Source organism: Gopherus flavomarginatus, chromosome 11 (assembly GCF_025201925.1).
Source record: "Gopherus flavomarginatus isolate rGopFla2 chromosome 11, rGopFla2.mat.asm, whole genome shotgun sequence".
Taxonomy (NCBI): domain Eukaryota; kingdom Metazoa; phylum Chordata; order Testudines; family Testudinidae; genus Gopherus; species Gopherus flavomarginatus.
This window is the reverse complement of record NC_066627.1, coordinates 5,260,919-5,281,899: the sequence shown is the minus strand read 5'-3', so window position 1 is coordinate 5,281,899 and position 20,981 is coordinate 5,260,919. Positions and strand designations below refer to the sequence as shown.

The following is a 20,981-nucleotide window of genomic DNA, read 5'->3' as shown; positions in this document are numbered from 1 at the left end:
TTCGGGGGGCGGGGGAGCAAAGGTGCAGGGTGGGGATGAGGGGGGAGGTAAAGAGTGGGGAGGGGAAAGGGAAGTCAGAGGGGTGGGAAGGGGAAGAGGAGGGGACAGTACTGCCCCTAGTGGCCATTATACGGAATAACTGCCCCTCCACCCTCTGCTGCCCCCTAGTGCCCATTATACAATACAGCCGCCCCTTCCCCACCCCACCCTCTGCTGCCCCCTAGTGCCCATTATACAGTACAGCCGCCCCTTCCCCGCCCCACCCTCTGCTGCCCCCTAGTGCCCATTATACAGTACAGCCGCCCCTTCCCCACCCCCACCCCTGCTGCCCCCTAGTGCCCATTATACAGTACAGCCGCCCCTTCCCCACCCCCACCCTCTGCTGCACCCTAGTGCCCATTATACAGTACAGCCACCCCTTCCCCTCCCCCACCCTCTGCTGCACCCTAGTGCCCATTATACAGTACAGCCGCCCTTTCCCTGCCCCCACCCTCTGCTGCCCCCAGTGGCCAGTATATGGAATAGCTGTCAGGGGGTAATTCCTGCTGGCCGGGTTGACAGGGCCTCGCTCTTGCTCTGGGGGCGGAGTGGTGCGACACAGGAGCAGCGAGACCCTCCCGGCGCCCGATGAGAGAAGTAATTTACACCGACACACAACGCGTGTGGACGGGTGAGGGGGACTCGGGGTCTGAGCAGGGCTAGTGGCTGATCTCTCTGGGTGGGTGACTAATGTGTGATCCTAGGATGGGAACAGACTGGGGAGGGGAGATGGACTGGGGGGGGAGTTAGAAAGGAGAAAGGGGGGAGGAGAGAATATCCACCGATTGATCAGATTTGTCTCTCTGCGTCCATGCGCAGCACATCTGCCCGCCTCCTTCGCTGTCCCCTCCAGCGCTTTCCTCTCCCTCCCTGCTCCGCCAGCCCAGCCGGGCGGGGACAGTCTGCGGGAAGTCCCGGGGGGGGGGGGGGGTTGAGTCGGCCAAGGGCCGCCCTGGGACGCCAAGGGGGGAAGTGACGAGCTCGCAGGAGAAGAGAAACGAGCCGCGGCTGCAGGGGAGGCGGAAGTCGGAGCGGTGCTGGGGGTGCAGGTCTGAGATCAGGTGCGCGAGTCCCCCCGTCCTGGCACCCAGATAGAACGGGATGGGAGCCGTGCAGTGCCTGGGGGCCGGGGGCTGCGGGGCGGGAGTGAGGGGCACCGGCAGGGCTCGGAGGGACCCCGGGGCTGCGGGGCGGGAGTGAGGGGCACCAGCAGGGCTGGGTGAGGGGCACCGGCAGGGCTCGGAGGGACCCCGGGGCTGCGGGTCGGGAGTGAGGGGCACCGGCAGGGCTCGGAGGGACCCCGGGGCTGCGGGGCGGGAGTGAGGGGCACCGGCAGGGCTCGGAGGGACCCCGGGGCTGCGGGTCGGGAGTGAGGGGCACCGGCAGGGCTCGGAGGGACCCCGGGGCTGCGGGTCGGGAGTGAGGGGCACCCTCTCGCTCTGTCCCAGTGCAGGGATGGCCGAGAGGGTGGAGTTCCGGGAGCGGATCCCCCGGGAGTGCCTGGAGCAGATGCAGGTCATCGCCTCCGGTGGGTTCGGCACCATCTATCGGGCTCTGCACCGCGACTGGCGCATCCCCATCGCCGTGAAGAAACTGAGCCGGTAAGAGCGCTGGGTGGGTGGGTGTCTCTCTCTCTCTCGCTCTCTCTCTCCAGCCTTGTTTTCTTCACTCTTCCTTCCTCCGCTTCTGTTCACTTTTCCCACCCCCCTCTCCCCTTCATTCCCCTTCTCTCCTGTTCCTTTGGCCAGCTCTCCTTCCCCCTCCTCCTCCTGTCCATTCCTCTCTTCTGTCCTTCCATCCCTCCTTTCCTCTTCCCTTTCCTTTCTCCTTCCTTCCATTCCTCTCTTCTGTCCTTCCATCCCTCCTTTCCTCTTCCCTTTCTCCTTCCTTCCATTCCTCTCTTCTGTCCTTCCATCCCTCCTTTCCTCTTCCCTTTCCTTTCTCCTTCCTTCCATTCCTCTCTTCTGTCCTTCCATCCCTCCTTTCCTCTTCCCTTTCCTTTCTCCTTCCTTCCATTCCTCTCTTCTGTCCTTCCATCCCTCCTTTCCTCTTCCCTTTCTCCTTCCTTCCATTCCTCTCTTCTGTCCTTCCATCCCTCCTTTCCTCTTCCCTTTCCTTTCTCCTTCCTTCCATTCCTCTCTTCTGTCCTTCCATCCCTCCTTTCCTCTTCCCTTTCTCCTTCCTTCCATTCCTCTCTTCTGTCCTTCCATCCCTCCTTTCCTCTTCCCTTTCCTTTCTCCTTCCTTCCATTCCTCTCTTCTGTCCTTCCATCCCTCCTTTCCTCTTCCCTTTCTCCTTCCTTCCATTCCTCTCTTCTGTCCTTCCATCCCTCCTTTCCTCTTCCCTTTCCTTTCTCCTTCCTTCCATTCCTCTCTTCTCTCCTTCCATCCCTCCGTTTCCTCTTCCCTGCATGGCCCCACTTTCTCTTCCTATCCTTCATCTCTATTTCCTCCTTCTCTCCACTCTCTCTCCTTCCATCCCTCCGTTTCCTCCTGCCCGCTGTAGTCTCTGTCCCTCCACCCCCCATTCCCTCCTCCCATCTCACCATTCTCCTGCCTTGTCTTTCTCCTTCCTTCTTTCTTTTCACCTCCCCCCTCAACTTTCCCCCTCCTTTGGTCACCTCTCCACCCCCTGCCTGCAGTGATACCTGCAGCCGTGAAGAGCTCCTGGCGGAGGCGCGGGCCATGGACAAAGCTCGTTTTGTCTACATCCTGCGGCTCTTCGGCCTCTATGAGGAGGAAGAGGAGGGCTGGGACTCTGGCCCCCGGTTGGGCATCGTCATGGAGTACATGGAGAATGGCAGCCTGGCCACCTTGCTGGAGAGAGTCAAGCCAGTCCCCTGGCCCCTGCGCTTCCGCCTTCTGCACCAGGTGGCGCTGGGCATGAATTACCTGCATGGGCTTCACCCACCGTTACTGCACCTGGACCTCAAACCCAGCAACGTCCTGCTGAATTTGGAGCTGCATGTCCGGGTGAGAAAACCCCTCCCCTCCTAGTCAGCCAAGCCTGGGTCAGAGCCGGCACCCCATGCAGGGGAAAGGCCCCGCGCCCCACTGATCCAGCCACTCCTCTGCCCTAGGGCTGCATTTCCGCCAACGCCCCCTAGAGGAGAAAGGTCCCATTCCCCACCCCACTGATCCAGCCACTCCTCTGCCCTAGGGCTGCATTGCCGCCAACGCCCCCTAGAGGAGAAAGGTCCCATTCCCCACCCCACTGATCCAGCCACTCCTCTGCCCTAGGGCTGCATTGCCGCCAACGCCCCCTAGAGGAGAAAGGTCCCATTCCCCACCCCACTGATCCAGCCACTCCTCTGCCCTAGGGCTGCATTGCCGCCAACGCCCCCTAGAGGAGAAAGGTCCCATTCCCCACCCCACTGATCCAGCCACTCCTCTGCCCTAGGGCTGCATTGCAGCCAACGCCCCCTAGAGGAGAAAAGTCCCATTCCCCACCCCACTGATCCAGCCACTCCTCTGCCCTAGGGCTGCATTGCAGCCAACGCCCCCTAGAGGAGAAAGGTCCCATTCCCCACCCCACTGATCCAGCCACTCCTCTGCCCTAGGGCTGCATTGCAGCCAACGCCCCCTAGAGGAGAAAAGTCCCATTCCCCACCCCACTGATCCAGCCACTCCTCTGCCCTAGGGCTGCATTGCAGCCAACGCCCCCTAGAGGAGAAAGGTCCCATTCCCCACCCCACTGATCCAGCCACTCCTCTGCCCTAGGGCTGCATTGCAGCCAACGCCCCCTAGAGGAGAAAGGTCCCATTCCCCACCCCACTGATCCAGCCACTCCTCTGCCCTAGGGCTGCATTGCAGCCAACGCCCCCTAGAGGAGAAAAGTCCCATTCCCCACCCCACTGATCCAGCCACTCCTCTGCCCTAGGGCTGCATTGCCGCCAACGCCCCCTAGAGGAGAAAGGTCCCATTCCCCACCCCACTGATCCAGCCACTCCTCTGCCCTAGGGCTGCATTGCAGCCAACGCCCCCTAGAGGAGAAAGGTCCCATTCCCCACCCCACTGATCCAGCCACTCCTCTGCCCTAGGGCTGCATTGCAGCCAACGCCCCCTAGAGGAGAAAGGCCACGTGTCCCATTCCCTGCCCCTCAGCTATGCTTTTCTCTCTTCCCCACCAGCTGGCAGACTTTGGGCTATCGAAATTCAAGCGAGTGACCACCAAGCAGGGAACAGAAAGATCTGGGGATGAGGATGACTATGGGGGTACCCTGGAGTACATGCCCCCCGAATCCCTCGTAGACATCAACTACAAGCCAACGCCAGCCACGGACGTATACAGGTAAAGGAACCCCAATGTCCCAGTGAGGCACTAGGGGGCGCTGTGCTGCCGGGAGCAGGGCAGGAGGTTCAGTAGGGGGCACTCTCCCCTTTCAGTCAGTCCTGACCACAATGACCCATAGCGACATTAGGGGGCGCTGTGCTGCAGGGAGCTGGGTAGGGGGTGCTCTACCATCCCATGATCCCAACCTGCCTCCTCTTTTGCCTCTGCAGTTATGCCATCCTCACCTGGTCAGTGTTAACCGGTGAACAGCCTTACTCAAGTGAGTCCTATTCCTGTCTTTTAACTATGCCTCTCGTTTGAACCAAGCTTGTCCTGCAATTCAGGGGCTACTCAGGGTTTCCTGGGAATAGAAACAAAACAAACACCACCTCTGAGCTGAAGGGGAATCCCTTCAATCCCAGCAGTATAGGATTTATGGCTCATACAGGTGCAGTTTTCAATCTGTCCACTAGAGGTCAGTAAGCTGTGATAGCCATAAACCCTGTGTCAGTATAAGCCATAAGCCAGGGCTAGGCAACCTATGGCATGCGTACCGAAGGCAGCACGCGAGCTGATTTTCAGTGACGCTCACATGCCCGGGTCCAGGCCACCGGGTCCGGGGGGCTCTGCATTTTAATTTAATTTTAAATGGAGCTTCTTAAACATTTAAAAACCTTATTTACTTTACATACAACAATAGTTTAGTTCTATGTTATAGACTTCTAGAAAGAGACCTTTAAACACATTAAAATGTCTGACTGGCACGTGGAACCTTAAATCAGAGTGAATAAATGAAGACTCGGCACAGCACTTCTGAAAGGTTGCCGACCCCTGCCATAAACCCTGTATTGCTGGGATAAAAAAGAGGAGGTGTGTGAAAAAGGATGGGCAGCTGGCTGGAGACAGCTGGCTGGAAGGATAGTTTATTAGAGAGGAAGGGATGGTGGGGAGAGTATGGGGTGGACTGAAGTTGGATGGGTAGGTGGATAATAGAGTTAGTGGGAAAATGATATTTTCCATCGGAGAATTTCAAAAGAAATTCACATGAAAGTGGGGGGCACTCCCCGTGCAGGCCCTGCTGACCCCACATCCCCTGTGTGCCACGTGGGGAATCCGTGCTATAGAGAGTGGGGCAGGAGGCTCAGGAGTGGGCGCTGTTCCCTCACAGTCAAGTGTTTAATGGTTTTCTATCCTGAGTTCTGGGAGGGCAGTGCGGTCCAGTGGGGGGCTGGGAGCCAGGACTCCTGGATTCTATCCCCAGCTCTGAGAGAGGAGTGGAGCCTAGTGGAGCAAGGGGGGATGGGACTCAGGACTCCTGGGGTCTAGCCACAGCTAAGCTATGCAGCCCGGGGCAAATTACTTCAGCTGTCTGTTGCCTCAGTTTCCCCAGCCATGAAACAGGATTTCATGGGTCTCTCTTGACTGTAAAGTCTTTGGGGCAGGGACAGCCTCTTACAGGCTCCTTATAAAAAGTGGGGGAAGAGGCCCAGTTATGCCCATTTGAAAATCTCTGCCCACCTCTGGGAGTTCAAATTCCAGCAGCTCTGAGGGGCCGTGGCTAGGGGCCTCAGCAGCGAGATGCTTTACGAAACATGGCTGGGAGCTCAATGGCATTTCGGCACCTGAAATCAAATGCGATTCACGGTAATTCCCTTAAGCTCTTGGTAAAGTCCAGATGACCTCCCCCACTCCTGACCCCTGCAGTAAATAATCATTAGGGCTAAGTTTTTGTCAGGGATATTTATAGTAAAAATCAGGGACAGGTCGCGGGAGATAAACAGAAATTCATGGCAGCCCATGACCCGTCCCTGATTTTCACTAAAAATTTCCCTGACAAAAAGGGCAGGTGGGTTCAGCACCCACAGCTGCTGGGACTCCCGGGTCCCCCACCGATGTGCCCGGGAGTGTCGGTGTCCCTGCTCCTGGGGGGTCCCCTCTCCCCGGGCAGCTGGTAGCTGCAGTTCCACCAGCCCCTCACTGTGGCTGGGCAGCTGTGGGGTCTCCCCACCAGGTTGGGGCCTGGGAGCTGCAAGAGCGGGGCTGGCTGGGAACTGCTGCCCCAGGGCAGAAAATGTGACGGAGGTCAAGGGAAGTCCCAGTGTCTGTGAGGTTATTTTAGCCTTTATAATCATATCTCTGACTCACCACAGGGGGGCAGTGTCTGTGCAAAGCTGTTATGTCTCTGATTCACCACAGGGGGGCAATGTTTATGTAGGACCCTTATGTTCCCCATGTCTTCCTGGTCCAGATCTCCTCCCAAAATGCATGAGCTCCCTGCTCCGAATGCACCTCCCCAGGGGTCAGAGACCCAACATGGAGGAGCTGAAGGAGGTCACAGGAGTGGAGGGACTGGAGGACATGAAAGAGTTAATGAAGAGATGCTGGCACAATGACAGCTGGGAAAGACCCACTTTTAAAGGTAAAGTCCATTCCCGTGCAGTCAGTGCTGACGGGGGCACTGTGCTGCAGGGAGTAGGTCAGGGCCTCAGTAGGGGGTACCAGGCTTTACAGAGTGGGTCAGCGGCTCTATAGGGGGCGCTCTCCCCTGGCAGTCTGTGCTGGCCCCAATGCCCCAGCACTAGCTGGCGTCGTACTGCAGAGGGGTAGCCGTGTTAGTCTGGATCTGTAAAAGCATCAAAGAGTCTTGTGGCACCTTATAGACTAACAGACGTTTTGGAGCATGAGCTTTCGTGGGGGAATACTCACTTCGTGGGATGCATGTAGTGGAAATTTCCAGGAGCAGGTATATATAAGCAAGCAAGAAGCAGGCTAGAGATAACGAGGTTAGTTCAATCAGGGAGGATGAGGCCCTGTTCTAGCAGCTGAGGTGTGAAAACCAAGGGAGGAGAAACTGGTTTTGTAATTGGCAAGCCATTCACAGTCTTTGTTCAATCCTGAGCTGATGGTGTCAAATTTGCAGATGAACTGAAGCTCAGCAGTTTCTCTTTGAAGTCTGGTCCTGAAGTTTTTTTGCTGCAGGATGGCCAGCTTAAGATCTGCTATTGTGTGGCCAGGGAGGTTGAAGTGTTCTCCTACAGGTTTTTGTATATTGCCATTCCTAATATCCGATTTGTGTCCATTTATCCTTTTCCGTAGCGACTGTCCACTTTGGCCGATGTACATAGCCGAGGGGCATTGCTGGCATATGATGGCGTATATTACATTGGTGGACGTGCAGGTGAATGAACCGGTGATGGTGTGGCTGATCTGGTTAGGTCCTGTGATGGTGTCGCTGGTGTAGATATGTGGACAGAGTTGACATCGAAGTTTGTTGCATGGATTGGTTCCTGAGCTAGAGTTACTATTGTGCAGTGTTAAGTTACTGATGAGAATATGTTTCAGGTTGGCAGGTTGTCTGTGGGTGAGGACTGTCCTGCCACCCAAGCCTGTGAAAGTGTGGGATCATTGTCCAGGATGGGCTGTAGAGCCCTGATGATGCATTGGAGGGGTTTTAGCTGGGGACTATATGTGACGGCCAGGGGAGTCCTGTTGGTTTCTTTCTTGGGTTTGTCTTGCAGTAGGAGGCTTCTGGGTACACGTCTGGCTCTGTTGATCTGTTTCCTTATTTCCTCGTGCAGATATTGTAGTTCTGAGAATGCTTGGTGGAGATTTTGTGAAATTTTTTGGTGGAAATCTCCACCAAGCATTCGCAAATTTGACATCATCAGCTCAGGATTAAACAAAGACTGTGAATGGCTTGCCAACTACAAAACCAGTTTCTCCTCCCTTGGTTTTCATACCTCGGCTGCTAGAAGAGAGCCTCATCCTCCCTGATTGAACAACCTCGTTATCTCTAGCCTGCTTCTTTCTTGCTTATATATACCTGCCCCTGGAAATTTCCACTACATGCGTCTGACGAAGTGGGTATTCACCCACGAAAGGTCATGCTCCAAAATGTCTGTTAGTCTATAAGGTGCCACAAGACTCTGTACTGCAGTGGAATCTCTCACCCCTCCTGTCTTTCTCCTGCAGACTGCAGCAACGAGACAGAGAAGATTTTTTCTTGCCACAAGTCCAAAATCTTGCCGGCTGTGCGTCAGGTGCAGGATGTGCTGGTAAGGCACAGCAGGCTGTGGTTCTGATTTCATCCTCTGCATTGCCACAGCTGGCCACTAGGTGGAAGCACCATCCTAGCTGAAATAGCCCCAATTCCAAGCCAGACCCAGGGCTCAGGATAAACCTCTCATCTCCCAACACAGGATTTAAGCAATTCAGTCCCTGCTATTCTCACCAGCTGCCATAAGGAGATGGTGCTGCACCATAAGAGAAACCAGACTATCTCACTATCTCCATACACATCTGTCTGTCTGTCTGTCTAATCTAGCTATCCCCTATACACCCCATCCATCCATCTAAATAGATAGATAGATGGGTGTGTATAGGGATAGATGGATAAATAGATGGGTGTGTATGGGGATGGATAGATATCCCCATACACACCCATCTATCTATCCATCCCCATACACACCCATCTATCTCTGTCTGTCTGTCTATCCAGACCTGACCCCCAAATTGTCACCCCAGATGATGATGGCCAGTTCTCCCAGCAATGAGTCCAGACCATCAGTCAGTGTCCCTACACCTGCTGCGGCTGAGAGCTCCCATCTCCACACCTTTCCTCCATCTTCCCTCGGGGTCGCAGAGCAGTGCCAGACACTTCGCTATGAGGATCGTCCATGCAGAGAAGACGGTGAGTTGGGTTCCCGTCCCTCTGCCAAGCCATGTGCATCAGGCACCAGCTGGTGAAATTCTGAATATCGAGGGAGTCTACTCTGGTGTCATGACAGGAAATCCCAACTCCAAGATACAAGGGCAGGAATTCCTGCATCCAGCAGGTCCATAAATGGACTTCCATGTCGGCTGTGACTGTGAGAATTCCCATCTCTGATGTAACAGAGCAGGAAGTCCCACCTCAAAAGTGGCAACCCCAGAAGTCCTGTCCCTGATGTGGCACGAGGCGACATAGGAAGTCCCACACGAAAAGGTGGTAGGGGGGGAAGATTTGCCTCCAGTGTGGCAAGGCAGGAAGTGCTGCTTCCAGTGTCATAGGACAGGAAGATCCACCCAAAATGGTGGCATTAGGGGAAGTCCTGCCTCCCGACTTACTGGGCAGGAAGTTGTGCTTCCAGTGTAGCAGGATAGACTAAATTGTGACTATGGAGGAAGTCCCACCTCCAGAGTGACATGACAGAAAATCCTGCCTCCAGTGTCGCAGGACAGGAAATGTCAACACAAGGAATCCTGCTTCTACAGTGTCAACACGGGAAGTCCCACCCAAAACAGGTGGCAGTAGAGGAAATTCCATTCCCAGCATGCCAATACAGGAAGTCCTGCCTCCAGAGTGGTGGGACTTCCTGAGCTGGCTGTTGTGGCTAATTTCCCTGCCTGAGGTGTTCTGGGATGTTCAGAGAAAGGGAGTAGAAGAGAAGGGGGCACACAGGCTCCCTGTAAGCTGGCAGTGACCTGGTGGAGGTGTCTTTATGTCCCTCAGAAGCTGTGCTCCAGAGAAACGTGAGGCAGACAGAGCATCAGCAAGAACCTGGTACCCCTCAGCCCTGCAGTGTGAGCATGGGTCCCAGGCAGGTAAATGTCTGCCATCGCTCCCTCCCTGGGGTGGGCTAAGCATTTGCCTGCTGAGCGAGGTCACATCTGGGTTGGGGATCGGATGGGAGACCCAGGGGTCAGCAAGGGGAGCACGTGTTCTTTCACGGTCAACGCTGGCACCAGCGCCCAAGTGTGGCATCAGGGGGTGCAGTGCCACAGGGAGCTGGGTGGGGACACCACCCCTTGCAGTCAGTGCTAGCTCTAATGCCCAGGGCTAGCTACACAGCAACACTGAGTGAGCAATCCCCAGGCAGTACTGCTTTGTGGCTGTTACGCAGCTTGTGTGCTCCACCCCAGAGGGGCTGCATCTCAGTGCCGCGTGAGGGGTTTCCATAGTACCCGCCCCTGTACCCCTTGCCACAGGGGTCCCGTCTCTGCACTGAGAGAGGGGTTCCCATATGAACAGCTCCCATACCCCACCCCAGTACTGGGCAAAGGGTCCCTGTAAATTATATCTGTAGGGATCTAGTGATACGGGGCATCCAGGATCCATGTGATTCTCTCCTCTCTTTCAAGGGAGGACCCAATAAAGAAGGAGAAGGACCCAATAAAGGAGAATTTGGCTCCCCCAAGACAACGTCACCACAGTTGAGACCCCCAGGTACCATGGGGCAGATCCAGGGGGAGGGGAGGCAGATTGGAGGACTGAGGGGGCAATCTAGGAGGAGGGGGTCAGACCCTAGACAGGATGTTATCCCCCCCTTGTGGTACCTGTTTACCACAAGGTGGCAGTTTTTCACTACCATTAATACAGGATGAAGGACAGAGACCAACGCTAAGAAACTCCCCTTTAAGAGCCACTCGAAGGAAAAGTGTGGATGACATTTGGCATCAAGGAGTGAGAAACTTCACCCTTAAAGGGGAAGGTCCATGGTGCAGAATAGGTCCCTGTGTTTGACATTGAGAAACTCCCCTTTAAGAGAAAGTGAAAGGAAAGGAAAAGTGTTCATGAGGACCAAAGTCTGGCAGTGAAGAACTTGGCTCTTAAAGGGGAAGTTTCCATGAGTGATAGTCCGGCAGTGAGATGCTGCTCTTAAAGGGGAAGTTTCCATGAGGAATCAACTCCAGCAGAGAGGAACTCCGCCCTTAAAGAGAAAGCAGCGTTCACAAGGGCAGTGACCAGGGAGTGCATCAGGGATGGCAAAGAGGATGCAGCTTGGTGGGAATAGAGTCTGGCAGTGAAAAATCCCAGCCTCAGAGGAGAAGTGTTCATGAACCCCCACTTTTCTTTCCCACCAGCCAATCAGCTGAGGTCTTTCTTCCCCACCCAGTCCCAACCACTCTTCCCCATCCCGGGGCCGGATCAACGCATGCACCCATTCTGGCAACAGGTGGGGTGTGCCCCCACCCTGGGAAGGGGGAGGGGTGGGTATGCAGGGAAATAGGGGGATGGGGATATAGGGGCTCATGGGATCAGGATGGAGGGCTGTGCTGGAGGGGGTGGAGCTGGAGGGGGTGCTGGAAGGGAATGAGGGAGGGGTTGGGAGGGGGATCTACAGGTGGGGAAAGCAGGGGAGGGGGATGTAAGAGGATGGTGTTGGGGGAGGGAGCTATGGGCAGATGAAAGGGAGGAGGAGGGCTATAGGGGATGGGAACTGTGGAATGGAGAGGATGGATCATGGGGATAAAGGCACAGAGGGAAGGGGTCTCTAAAGAGCAGGGTCTCCATTCCCGTCCCAGCTGATTAACCCATTCTCTTCCCCCATCTGTCTTTCAGCCTCAGCAACCTCCCTATGGGTTCTCAGGTGAGACTTCTCCCCACACACGAGACAGCTGCAGTGTGCCTGGCTAGCCTCTAGGTGGCGCCTGCTCACTCATAAATGAGCACTATGATTCCGGGAGCCCCAGATATTTGGGATTGGGGGGGGGGGGGCCTTCTGTTTGTTGCCCCCAGAACAGTTCTGTGGTTTTAAACATCTGAGAGAGAAAAAGAGAAAATACATCCATCCATCCATGCTTCCCCATACACACACATCGATCTATCTCATCTGTCTATCCATCCATCCTTCCTTCCTTCCCCATACGGACCCACCCATCCATCCACCCACCCAACCGTCCCCATACACACCCATCCATCTCATCTCATTTCATCTCATCTATCCACCCATCCGTCCCCATACACACCCATCTATCCATCCGTCTGTCCCCATAGACACCCATCCATTTCATCTCATCTATCCATCCATCCTTCTCCATACACATCCATCCATCCACCCATCCGTCAGTCCGTCCCCATACACACCCATCCATCCATCTCATCTCATCTCATCTATCCATCCATCCTTCTCCATACACACCCATCTCACCTGTCCATCCATCCATCCATCCGTCCTCATACACACCCATCCATCTCATCTCATTTCATCTGATTTATCCATCCATCCTTCTCCATACACACCCATCTCATCTGTCTGTCCATCCATCCATCCATCCCCATACACACCTATCCATCTCATGTGCATCTTTTGTCTCTACATATCCATCCCCATACACCCACCTCTTCTCTCTCCACACAAGTGCTCTTTCCTTCTTTCTTTCTTTCCTTCTTTCCCTTTGCTTTATTGTGTCTCCCTGTCACCTGCAGGTGGCAGCATAAATATCGTTGGGCCTTGCTCGGCAATACAGATTGGCCACAACAACAGCATGAAAGTGACCAAGGTGCGAGTAGAGGAGAAGAAGAAGAAGAAGAAATAATAATGGCTCCTTCACCTCTGATCTCTAGATGTGTGCGTGGAGCATCCCAGCCCTCCCTGCCCCCAGCAGAGAACCCCCCGCCTTATCTGGTACACACCACTTCCCTCTGCGGGGGGCACGATGAACCTCAGCCCCCCACCGTCCTGTCCCAATTCCCAGCTCCCCACTCTCCCCTTGCGGTGGGGATTCCTGCCCCGGGAGCTGGCATCTCTGGCCACGGAGGACTTTTGTAGCTGCAGCATTAAAGCAACAGTGAGACGAACTCAAGCCTGGCTTTGGGACGAGTAGTCTGGTTTTGCAGACTCGTGAGTGGAGGAAAGAAAGCAAGAAAGCAGCTGGCTGCTGGATGGTGCCGGCCCAGCAGCCTCTGCAGGAGTTCAGAGTCAAGGCAGCCCCAACAGCAACCCCTGCTGAGGTGCCTGCCTGCCCTGGGGCACCCACTCTAGGTGCTAGCTTGGGGTCCTATTTCTTGCGTGCTGCTGCTGGCCAGGGGGCCGGCAGTGGCCGGATGGAGAGGGTCCCTCCAGGTCAGAGGCACATTGGGAGGGGTCTGTATGGGAGGGCAGGAGACTCTTGCCAAGGGCTGTGTGTGTGGTAGGGGGCCATGGGAGCTCTGCTTAGCCCTGCCAGGGTCGCCCACACTGGATTCACTGGCAGGCCTGGTGTCTGTGTCCCCTATGGACAATGAGCCATGGGACTGGCTGGGAGCTGCAACAGGAGGGGAAAATGGCCCTGACCAGCAGGGAACAGCACCTCCTATTGACTCCCTGCAGCACAGCACCCCCTAGCACCAGGGCCAGCACTGACTGTGAGGGGAGAGTGCCTCCTAGGGAGCCCCCCTGGCCCCGCAGCACAGCGCCCCCTAGCTCCAGCACTGACTCTGAGGGGAGAGTGCCCCCTAGGGAGCCCCCCTGGCCCCGCAGCACAGTGCCCCCTAGCTCCAGCACTGACTCTGAGGGGAGAGTGCCCCCCAGGGAGCCCCCCTGCCCTGCTCCCTGCAGCACAGCGCCCCCTAGCGCCAGCACTATGAGGGGAGAGTGCCCCCTAGGGAGCCCCTCTCGCCCCGCAGCACAGCGCCCCCTAGCTCCAGCACTGACTCTGAGGGGAGAGTGCCCCCTAGGGAGCCCCCCTGCCCTGCTCCCTGCAGCACAGCCCCCCTAGCGCCAGCACTATGAGGGGAGAGTGCCCCCTAGGGAGCCCCCCTGGCCCCGCAGCACAGTGCCCCCTAGCACCAGCACTGACTCTGAGGGGAGAGTGCCCCCTAGGGAGCCCCCCTGCCCTGCTCCCTGCAGCACAGCCCCCCTAGCGCCAGCACTATGAGGGGAGAGTGCCCCCTAGGGAGCCCCCCTGACCCCGCAGCACAGTGCCCCCTAGCTCCAGCACTGACTCTGAGGGGAGAGTGCCCCCTAGGGAGGCCCCCTGCCCTGCTCCCTGCAGCACAGCCCCCCTAGCACCAGCATTATGAAGGGAGAGTGTCCCCTAGGGAGCCCCCTGGCCCCACAGCACAGCGCCCCCTAGCTCCAGCACTGACTCTGAGGGGAGAGTGCCCCCTAGGGAGCCCCCCTGCCCTGCTCCCTGCAGCACAGCCCCCCTAGCGCCAGCACTATGAGGGGAGAGTGCCCCCTAGGGAGCCCCCCTGGCCCCGCAGCACAGTGCCCCCTAGCACCAGCACTGACTCTGAGGGGAGAGTGCCCCCTAGGGAGCCCCCCTGCCCTGCTCCCTGCAGCACAGCCCCCCTAGCGCCAGCACTATGAGGGGAGAGTGCCCCCTAGGGAGCCCCCCTGACCCCGCAGCACAGTGCCCCCTAGCTCCAGCACTGACTCTGAGGGGAGAGTGCCCCCTAGGGAGGCCCCCTGCCCTGCTCCCTGCAGCACAGCCCCCCTAGCACCAGCATTATGAAGGGAGAGTGTCCCCTAGGGAGCCCCCTGGCCCCACAGCACAGCGCCCCCTAGCTCCAGCACTGACTCTGAGGGGAGAGTGCCTCCTAGGGAGCCCCCCTGGCCCCGCAGCACAGCGCCCCCTAGCTCCAGCACTGACTCTGAGGGGAGAGTGCCCCCTAGGGAGCCCCCCTGGCCCCGCAGCACAGTGCCCCCTAGTGCTGTGGTTCAGGGGAAGGGCAGGGTTATACTGAGACGCTATTGCTAGCCTTTTGCTTAAGGAAAGTTGGGAAAATAATTCATCCAGAGCATCTGCCGTGTGAAATATCGCCTGAGGCAGAGCCCAGCTCTCTCTCCTAATGCTGCAATTCCTCCAGCGTCGCCTCTGTCCCAGGCAAGAAGCTGGAAATTCTGGTGAATGTGCGAGGGGGCTGCGCTTTGCCGTTTCCATAGGCGACAATGCCCTGGGCCTTCCCCTTGTAAACAGGGGGCTCCAGAATCGCCCTGCAAAATCAGAGTGGAGGAGGGATAATGGAGGGTTTCAGACACTTGTAATCCATCCAGCGGGGGGCTGAAAGGGCTACAGAAGTGCCGGGGCCAGGTGCCAGGTCCCCATGCCACGCACTCAGATTTGGCCCACCCACCCGCCTGTCAGGACGGCGAGGCAGCCAGGCCACATTTGAATAGGTGGGTGGGTGGTGTTGCTACATGGTACACGGGGTGGCCGTGCCGTTCAAGTTTGGCCCATGTGTTTCTGTCCCTGCTAGCACAGCGCCCCCTAGCACCGGCACTGACTAGCAGGGACAGGGCACCAGTGTTACAACACCCAGCACCAGTCAAGGATAAGGCGAGGGGGCTCGTTGAGCCCCTGCCAAGTTCAGGGTCTCAAAGAGGGAGACAACGTCCCTCTTGCCCCCATCTCTGGCACCTATGCTATCTATCCATCCATCCAGGGCCGGCTCCAGGCCCCAGTGTGCCAAGCGTGTGCTTGGGGCGGCATGCCGCGGGGGGCGCTCTGCTGGTTGCCAGGAGGGTGGCAGGCGACTCCAGTGGACCTCCCGCAGGCATGCCTGCGGCAGGTCCCCCTGAGCCGCGGGACCAGCTGACCGTCCGCAGAAACGCCTGCAGCAGGTCCACTGGAGCCGCGAGACCAGCTGACCGTCCACAGAAACACATGCTTGGGGCGGTGAAATGGCTAGAGCCGGCCCTGCATCCATCCACCCCATACTCACTGTTCTATCCATCTCCCATTCCTCCATCCTTACACACACCCCTCCGTCCATCCTTCCATCCTTCTACACACCCCTTCATCTATCCATCCATCCCCATATACCTCCTCCATCCCTGTACATATCCTTCCATCTTCATTCACACTCCTCCATCCATCCATGTATGCATCAGTCCATCTACCCATCCCTCGCCCTACACACCCATCCAGCTCCATACGCACTCCATCCATCCCCCCATCCCTATACCCACCTCTCCATTCATCCAGCCATCTCTCTCCACAGAGAAACCAGGGGCCCGCCAGAATTGCCCTGCCAATAAGGAGAATAACATCAGTGACTGACATTGGGGGAAGGGATAGCTCAGGGGTTTGAGCATTGGCCTACTAAACCCAGGGTTGTGAGTTCAATCCCTGAGGAGGCCATTAAGGGAACTGGGTTAAAAATCTGGGGATTGGTCCTGCTTGGAGCAGGGGGTTGGACTAGATGACCTCCTGAGGGCCCTTCCAACCCTAATAGTCTATGATTACCCAGCCCAGCCTGTCCTCCAGAGATCTTAGACTGCATGTGGGACAGGTGTTCTCTGCAGCTAAAGGCCCAGCTCTTTCCACCAAACAGAACCAGCCTGAAAATGGGCCAGCAGAGAGTGAAATCTAGAGCTGGGAAAATGTACCTGTGGAACGGGCAGTTTATACAAAATTGAAATTTTCCACAGAAAAAAATTGATTTTTCCATGAATTTTTAATTTTCCATCTGGAAAATTGAAATGAAATATTTAATCGTGGGTCCATTTCACCCAAATCAGAATATTTCATTTTTTTAAATGATCTGAAACATTTAGTTTGGAATCAGTTCAACAATATGTTAAACTGATTTTTGCTACCTGTGCATTGGCTTACGGGAGTTGTACTTCAGGTCTCAATTCTCTCATAAGGACTTGGGTCCCTGGAGGGCTACATCTCCCATAATGCAACTCAGTTTTGCTTCTGATTGAGCTGTTTGGAGCATCATGGGAATCATGAAGCTCAGTGCATTGTGGGAGATGTAATCCAGGCAGGGACTACATAAGGGAAAATAGAGACCTGAACTACAGCTCCCAGAAGGCAGGGGTATGCACAAGGGGGGTAGCAGAGGCACACACGGAGCGGATACAGAACATGCCCCAGCGAAAGGGGTCAAAGTTAAGTTTCTGTGCGTGCCCCTGCCTGAAGGCAATGCACTGATAAGGAACTGCAGCTTAATGTTGAACTCGCTCGAAATGAAGCATTTGGGGTAAGCTCAACAAACCAAAATCAGAACCATAGAAAAGTTGGGCTGGATGGGATCTTGAGAGGTCATCGAGTCTAACCCTATGCACTGAGGCTGGACCAAATAAACCTAGACTGTCCCTGGCAGGTGTATGTCCAATCTGGACTTGAACACTTCCAATGACGGATTCCACAGCCTCCCTAGTTAACCTGTTCCAGAGCTTAACTAGCCTTAGAGTTGGACAGTTTTTCATAATATACAATCTTAATCTTCCTTGCTGCAGATTACGCCCATTACTTCTTGTTCTGTCTTCAATAGACATGGAGAACATTTGATCACTGTCCTCTTTATAACAGCCCTTAATGTATTTGAAGACAGTTATCATGTCCCCTCTTCATCTTCGTCTTTTCTAGCCCAAACATGCCCAGTTCTTTCAGCCTTTCCTCCCAAGGTCAGCTGTTCTAAACCTCTGATCATTTTTTTTGTTGTTTCTCTCCCCTGGACTCTCTCCAATTTGTTCACATGGAAGGAAATGTTTCAATCTGTTCACATCCTAGCATGTTTCATTTTGATTGAAAATGTTGCAATGAAACATTTTGACATTTCTGAGTCAAACCTGGCTTTGGAATTTGCATTCTATGAAAAATGTTGACATCTCAACTTTTCTTTGAAAACAAAGATTGAAATGTTGCCATTTCCTGCGGGACGGGAACACCGACTCTCCCTCAGCTCCAGTGAGACCCTGCCCCTATGGACGTCAACAGCAAAGCTCCCATGCACATCTGTGGGTCTAGGATTTCACCCAGGGTCCTGTTTGTTGGGTAGCCTTGGGGTTGAGTTCACTTGAAGACCCTCCAGGGAAGGCGAACAATACAGATGCTCATAAAATGTGGGTGTGGGGCATTTCTCCATTTTCAACATTTTTCCTGAAACATGTTAAAAATCAAAGCCTAAACATTTCTGGTCATGGTGCATCATGCGAGTGGTAGTTGGGTGCCTCATGCCCCTATTCTTTCTGGTGGGAATACAGGACTGGAAGGCTCCTACTGGTCATGGGATCCAGTTCCTCCTTTCTCAGGCAGCCCTGTCATATCATCCCATCCATAAACATATCAAGCTCTGTGTGCATCCTTGTTAGGGTGTTCCCCCTTCTCCCCCGAACTGCTCCCATTGGAGGTTGTTCCAGAACCTTCCCCCTCTGATGGTTAGAAACCTTCTCCTCATCTCCAGCCTCCATTGATCCCTGCCACTTTTATCCCCATTTGATTTGTCCTTTAGTTTCAACAGCTCGTCTCTCTCCCTGGTGTTCCCCCTGCTCCTGCTGTATTTATAAAGCAATCAGATCCCGTTCAGCCTGTGTTTCAGGCTAACCTACACAAGTGTTTTATTCCCCTCTCACGAGACCGACTCTCCATTTCCCCAATTATCCCACCAGCCCTGCTCGGCACCTGCTCCAGCAGGAATCCCTCTTTCTGGGACAGGGCTGCCTAGAACTCTGCACCAGATTCCAGCTGAGCTTTGCCTAGTGCCTTCTACGCTGCCATTCAAATGTTCCTTTACTGGAAATACCTGGGCTTCTCCATCCCAGGACCATATTGACCTTTCTCCCGGACTCATCCCGTTTGTGGCCCATGGTCATCCTGCAATCCACTGACACACCCAAGTCTCCCTCCTGCTCTGTCGCTTCCAGCTGATGAGCCTCCAGCTCAGAGCAGGAATTTTCTTCTTACTTGTCCCTATTTGCATGAGCCCATGTTAAATTTCATCCCGTTTCCACTAGCCCCTTGCAGAAGGGCACTAACACTGGAGATACCTCTCTGGAGATGTCCTAGATGTTGGGCTCCCTAGCTAGGCAGCATCTCCCATGATGCACCAGGGGCCATGGTGGTTTCCATCAGCTCCTTGCCCTGGACCAGGTTGCTGCAGGCTGGCTGCTCTGGGTGGGGGGAGATTTACCTGGAACACTGATTTCTTGGCATGGGGGTTGCCGGCCCACAGCATGGTGGTGGGGTTGTAATTAGGGTTGCCAGCCCTCCAGGATTGTCCTGGAGTCTCCAGGAATTAAAGATTAATCTTGAATTAAAGATTATGTCAGAAGATGAAACCTCCAGAAATATGTCCAACAAAAATTAGCAACCCTAGTTGTAATGCCAGCACTGTTCTCTGCATGTGCCGTCCCTCACCACCTCCTGCAGCCTGTCCGTGGTGATGTTCGCTCCGGTCCGACCCCACCCAGCCTCGCTGCTCTCGGGGCCTGGGCTGATGTGATGGTCAGCCCCCAGCAGGCGGGTGCAGGGTCAGCCACAGCTGCCACGGGTGAGAGAGAGAGAATGGACCTGGATCAGTGCAGGGGTCAGAGCTGGTGTGAGGCAGCACCACCTGGCCAGAGCATGGATGTGAGTCCATTAAGGATAACTAGGTAGATAGAGGCCTACACAGGTCACTTCCAATATGTCTAAGCCCCCCAGTCCTTGCCCTCTTGTTCAGGAAACTCACTAACCCATTGCATGTTCTCTCTATCCACTCTCCCATGTTGGACACATCCCCATGCATCTTCCAAGACCTCCCTCTGCCCCCATTTTAAGGCACAGATCAGCTCCTTTGGAAGGAGTCCCTGCAAAGCCTGGTGAGAGGCCTTGGTTTCTGTTGTCTCTTGGAGACTTAGAGTGAATAGAGCTGGAGGAATGAGGTGCCGCAAGGGGACTGGGGAAAGCTGGCACTAGGGGAAGAGGGAAGGAATCCCAGGGTCCAGGGTCAGGGAAAGAAGTGGATGGCAGTAGGTAACCCGTTACTATTGTTAAAGCCGAGTGGATTGTCCGAGACGGTTTCCTTTGGGATTTTCTACTGTTCAGACTTTCAGCCTCCCCAGCAGAAATCTGCAGTAAAAACCATTCTTGTCTGACCTCCAACAAGTGCATGTGCAAATACAACAGGTTGTTGGGACTGTCCCTGGCGATGATGAATTGGCCTTTCACTGAAGCCGCGTAATTTTTTGTACCTCTGGCCCAATGACTAATGGTTGAGAGCCACTCCAGTCCCTTTCTAGGTGTGTTTCTGTACCAGGTCATCCCATAATCACCAACAGGAGATCCAGAGAGAGTCCACTTTAACTTCTCCACCAGATGCCACAAATTCTAATTGTGTCTGGATCCGTGGATAGTAAAAAAGAGACACGGAGACTTCTCTAATAATACTTGGGCATCTCTCATGTCTGCAGGAATTAAATTATATGTGAGACCCACTAGATGGGATGCAGTATTGAGCCATAATAGCATCCCTCTGATTCTGAGGAGAGCTCTCATGGGAATTTGCTGTAAATTGCACAGACACAGGGGGATGCAGATTGTCTCAATTTTCTCTTCAAGAGCTGCAGCATCAAGAGAATCTCCGGCTTTAAACAGGAAATTCAGTTATGCATTTTGCACACATCCTGTTTTAGAAGAGTCAAGTGAACTCCAGCCCAGAATAAGCTGCATGTTAAATATCATGGTGTTGCTTGACTGAGGGCAAATAATAATAACATGAATGGAGTTAATAACAGGTGGGCTCATCTTCACATGGGGTCACTATTTTGCCTTAGGTTGAATCCTGCTACCATTCCCTTTTTTTTGGTCTGTTTAACATGTAAGCTGCTTGGGACAAGGACTATCTCTTACTATGAGTCACACGGTGATCCTTTTACATTTGGTAGCGTTTTATCCCAAAAGTTTATCAGAAGAAATGATGAAGGGTATGGAACGGCTGCCATCTGAGGAGAGATTAATAAGACTGGGACATTTCAGCTTGGAAAAGACACGACTACAGGGGAGATATGATAGCGGTCTATAAAATCATGAGTGGTGTGGAGAAAATAAAGAAGGAAGTGTTATTTACTCCTCTTCATAACACAAGAACTAGGTGTAACCGGGCCTTAGTGGGTCACAACTGAGGATGCCAAATTCAGGATGAACTGCTGAGAAATAGGGCAAACACAACCGAAACCTAATGGTTCTTCTTTAATAAGATAGACCAAACCAGCCAC

At 54.6% G+C, this 20,981-nt stretch overlaps 1 protein-coding gene across 4 annotated transcripts; it reads left to right on the top strand.

Moving 5' to 3' along the window:
• The first annotated feature begins 1,248 nt into the window (after positions 1–1,248).
• RIPK3 (receptor interacting serine/threonine kinase 3) lies at positions 1,249–12,882 on the top strand. 4 transcript variants are annotated; one of them, XM_050918461.1, is made up of 12 exons: positions 1,251–1,640; positions 2,681–3,011; positions 4,169–4,329; positions 4,542–4,591; positions 6,560–6,730; positions 8,284–8,366; positions 8,836–9,001; positions 9,803–9,894; positions 10,432–10,516; positions 11,155–11,246; positions 11,633–11,660; positions 12,500–12,708. In XM_050918461.1, exons 1-12 carry the CDS (start codon positions 1,495–1,497, stop codon positions 12,607–12,609), a joined length of 1,515 nt encoding a protein of 504 aa, XP_050774418.1. In that variant the 5' UTR covers positions 1,251–1,494; the 3' UTR covers positions 12,610–12,708. The 4 variants fall into 4 exon arrangements, with proteins under 4 accessions (XP_050774417.1, XP_050774419.1, XP_050774418.1 ...); XM_050918460.1 differs by lacking the exon at positions 11,155–11,246 and having other exon boundaries at positions 1,249–1,640; positions 12,500–12,882; XM_050918462.1 differs by lacking the exons at positions 10,432–10,516; positions 11,155–11,246 and having other exon boundaries at positions 1,250–1,640.
• Positions 12,883–20,981: the final 8,099 nt, after the last annotated feature.

Bases quoted from the DNA above. Each gene is read 5' to 3' on its own strand.
- RIPK3 (XM_050918460.1), top strand. From the start codon at position 1,495: ATGGCCGAGAGGGTGGAGTTCCGGGAGCGGATCCCCCGGGAGTGCCTG. The intron at 4,592-6,559 runs GTGAGTCCTATT...TTCCTGGTCCAG, and splicing joins CGGTGAACAGCCTTACTCAA to ATCTCCTCCCAAAATGCATG. The intron at 6,731-8,283 runs GTAAAGTCCATT...TTTCTCCTGCAG, and splicing joins GGAAAGACCCACTTTTAAAG to ACTGCAGCAACGAGACAGAG.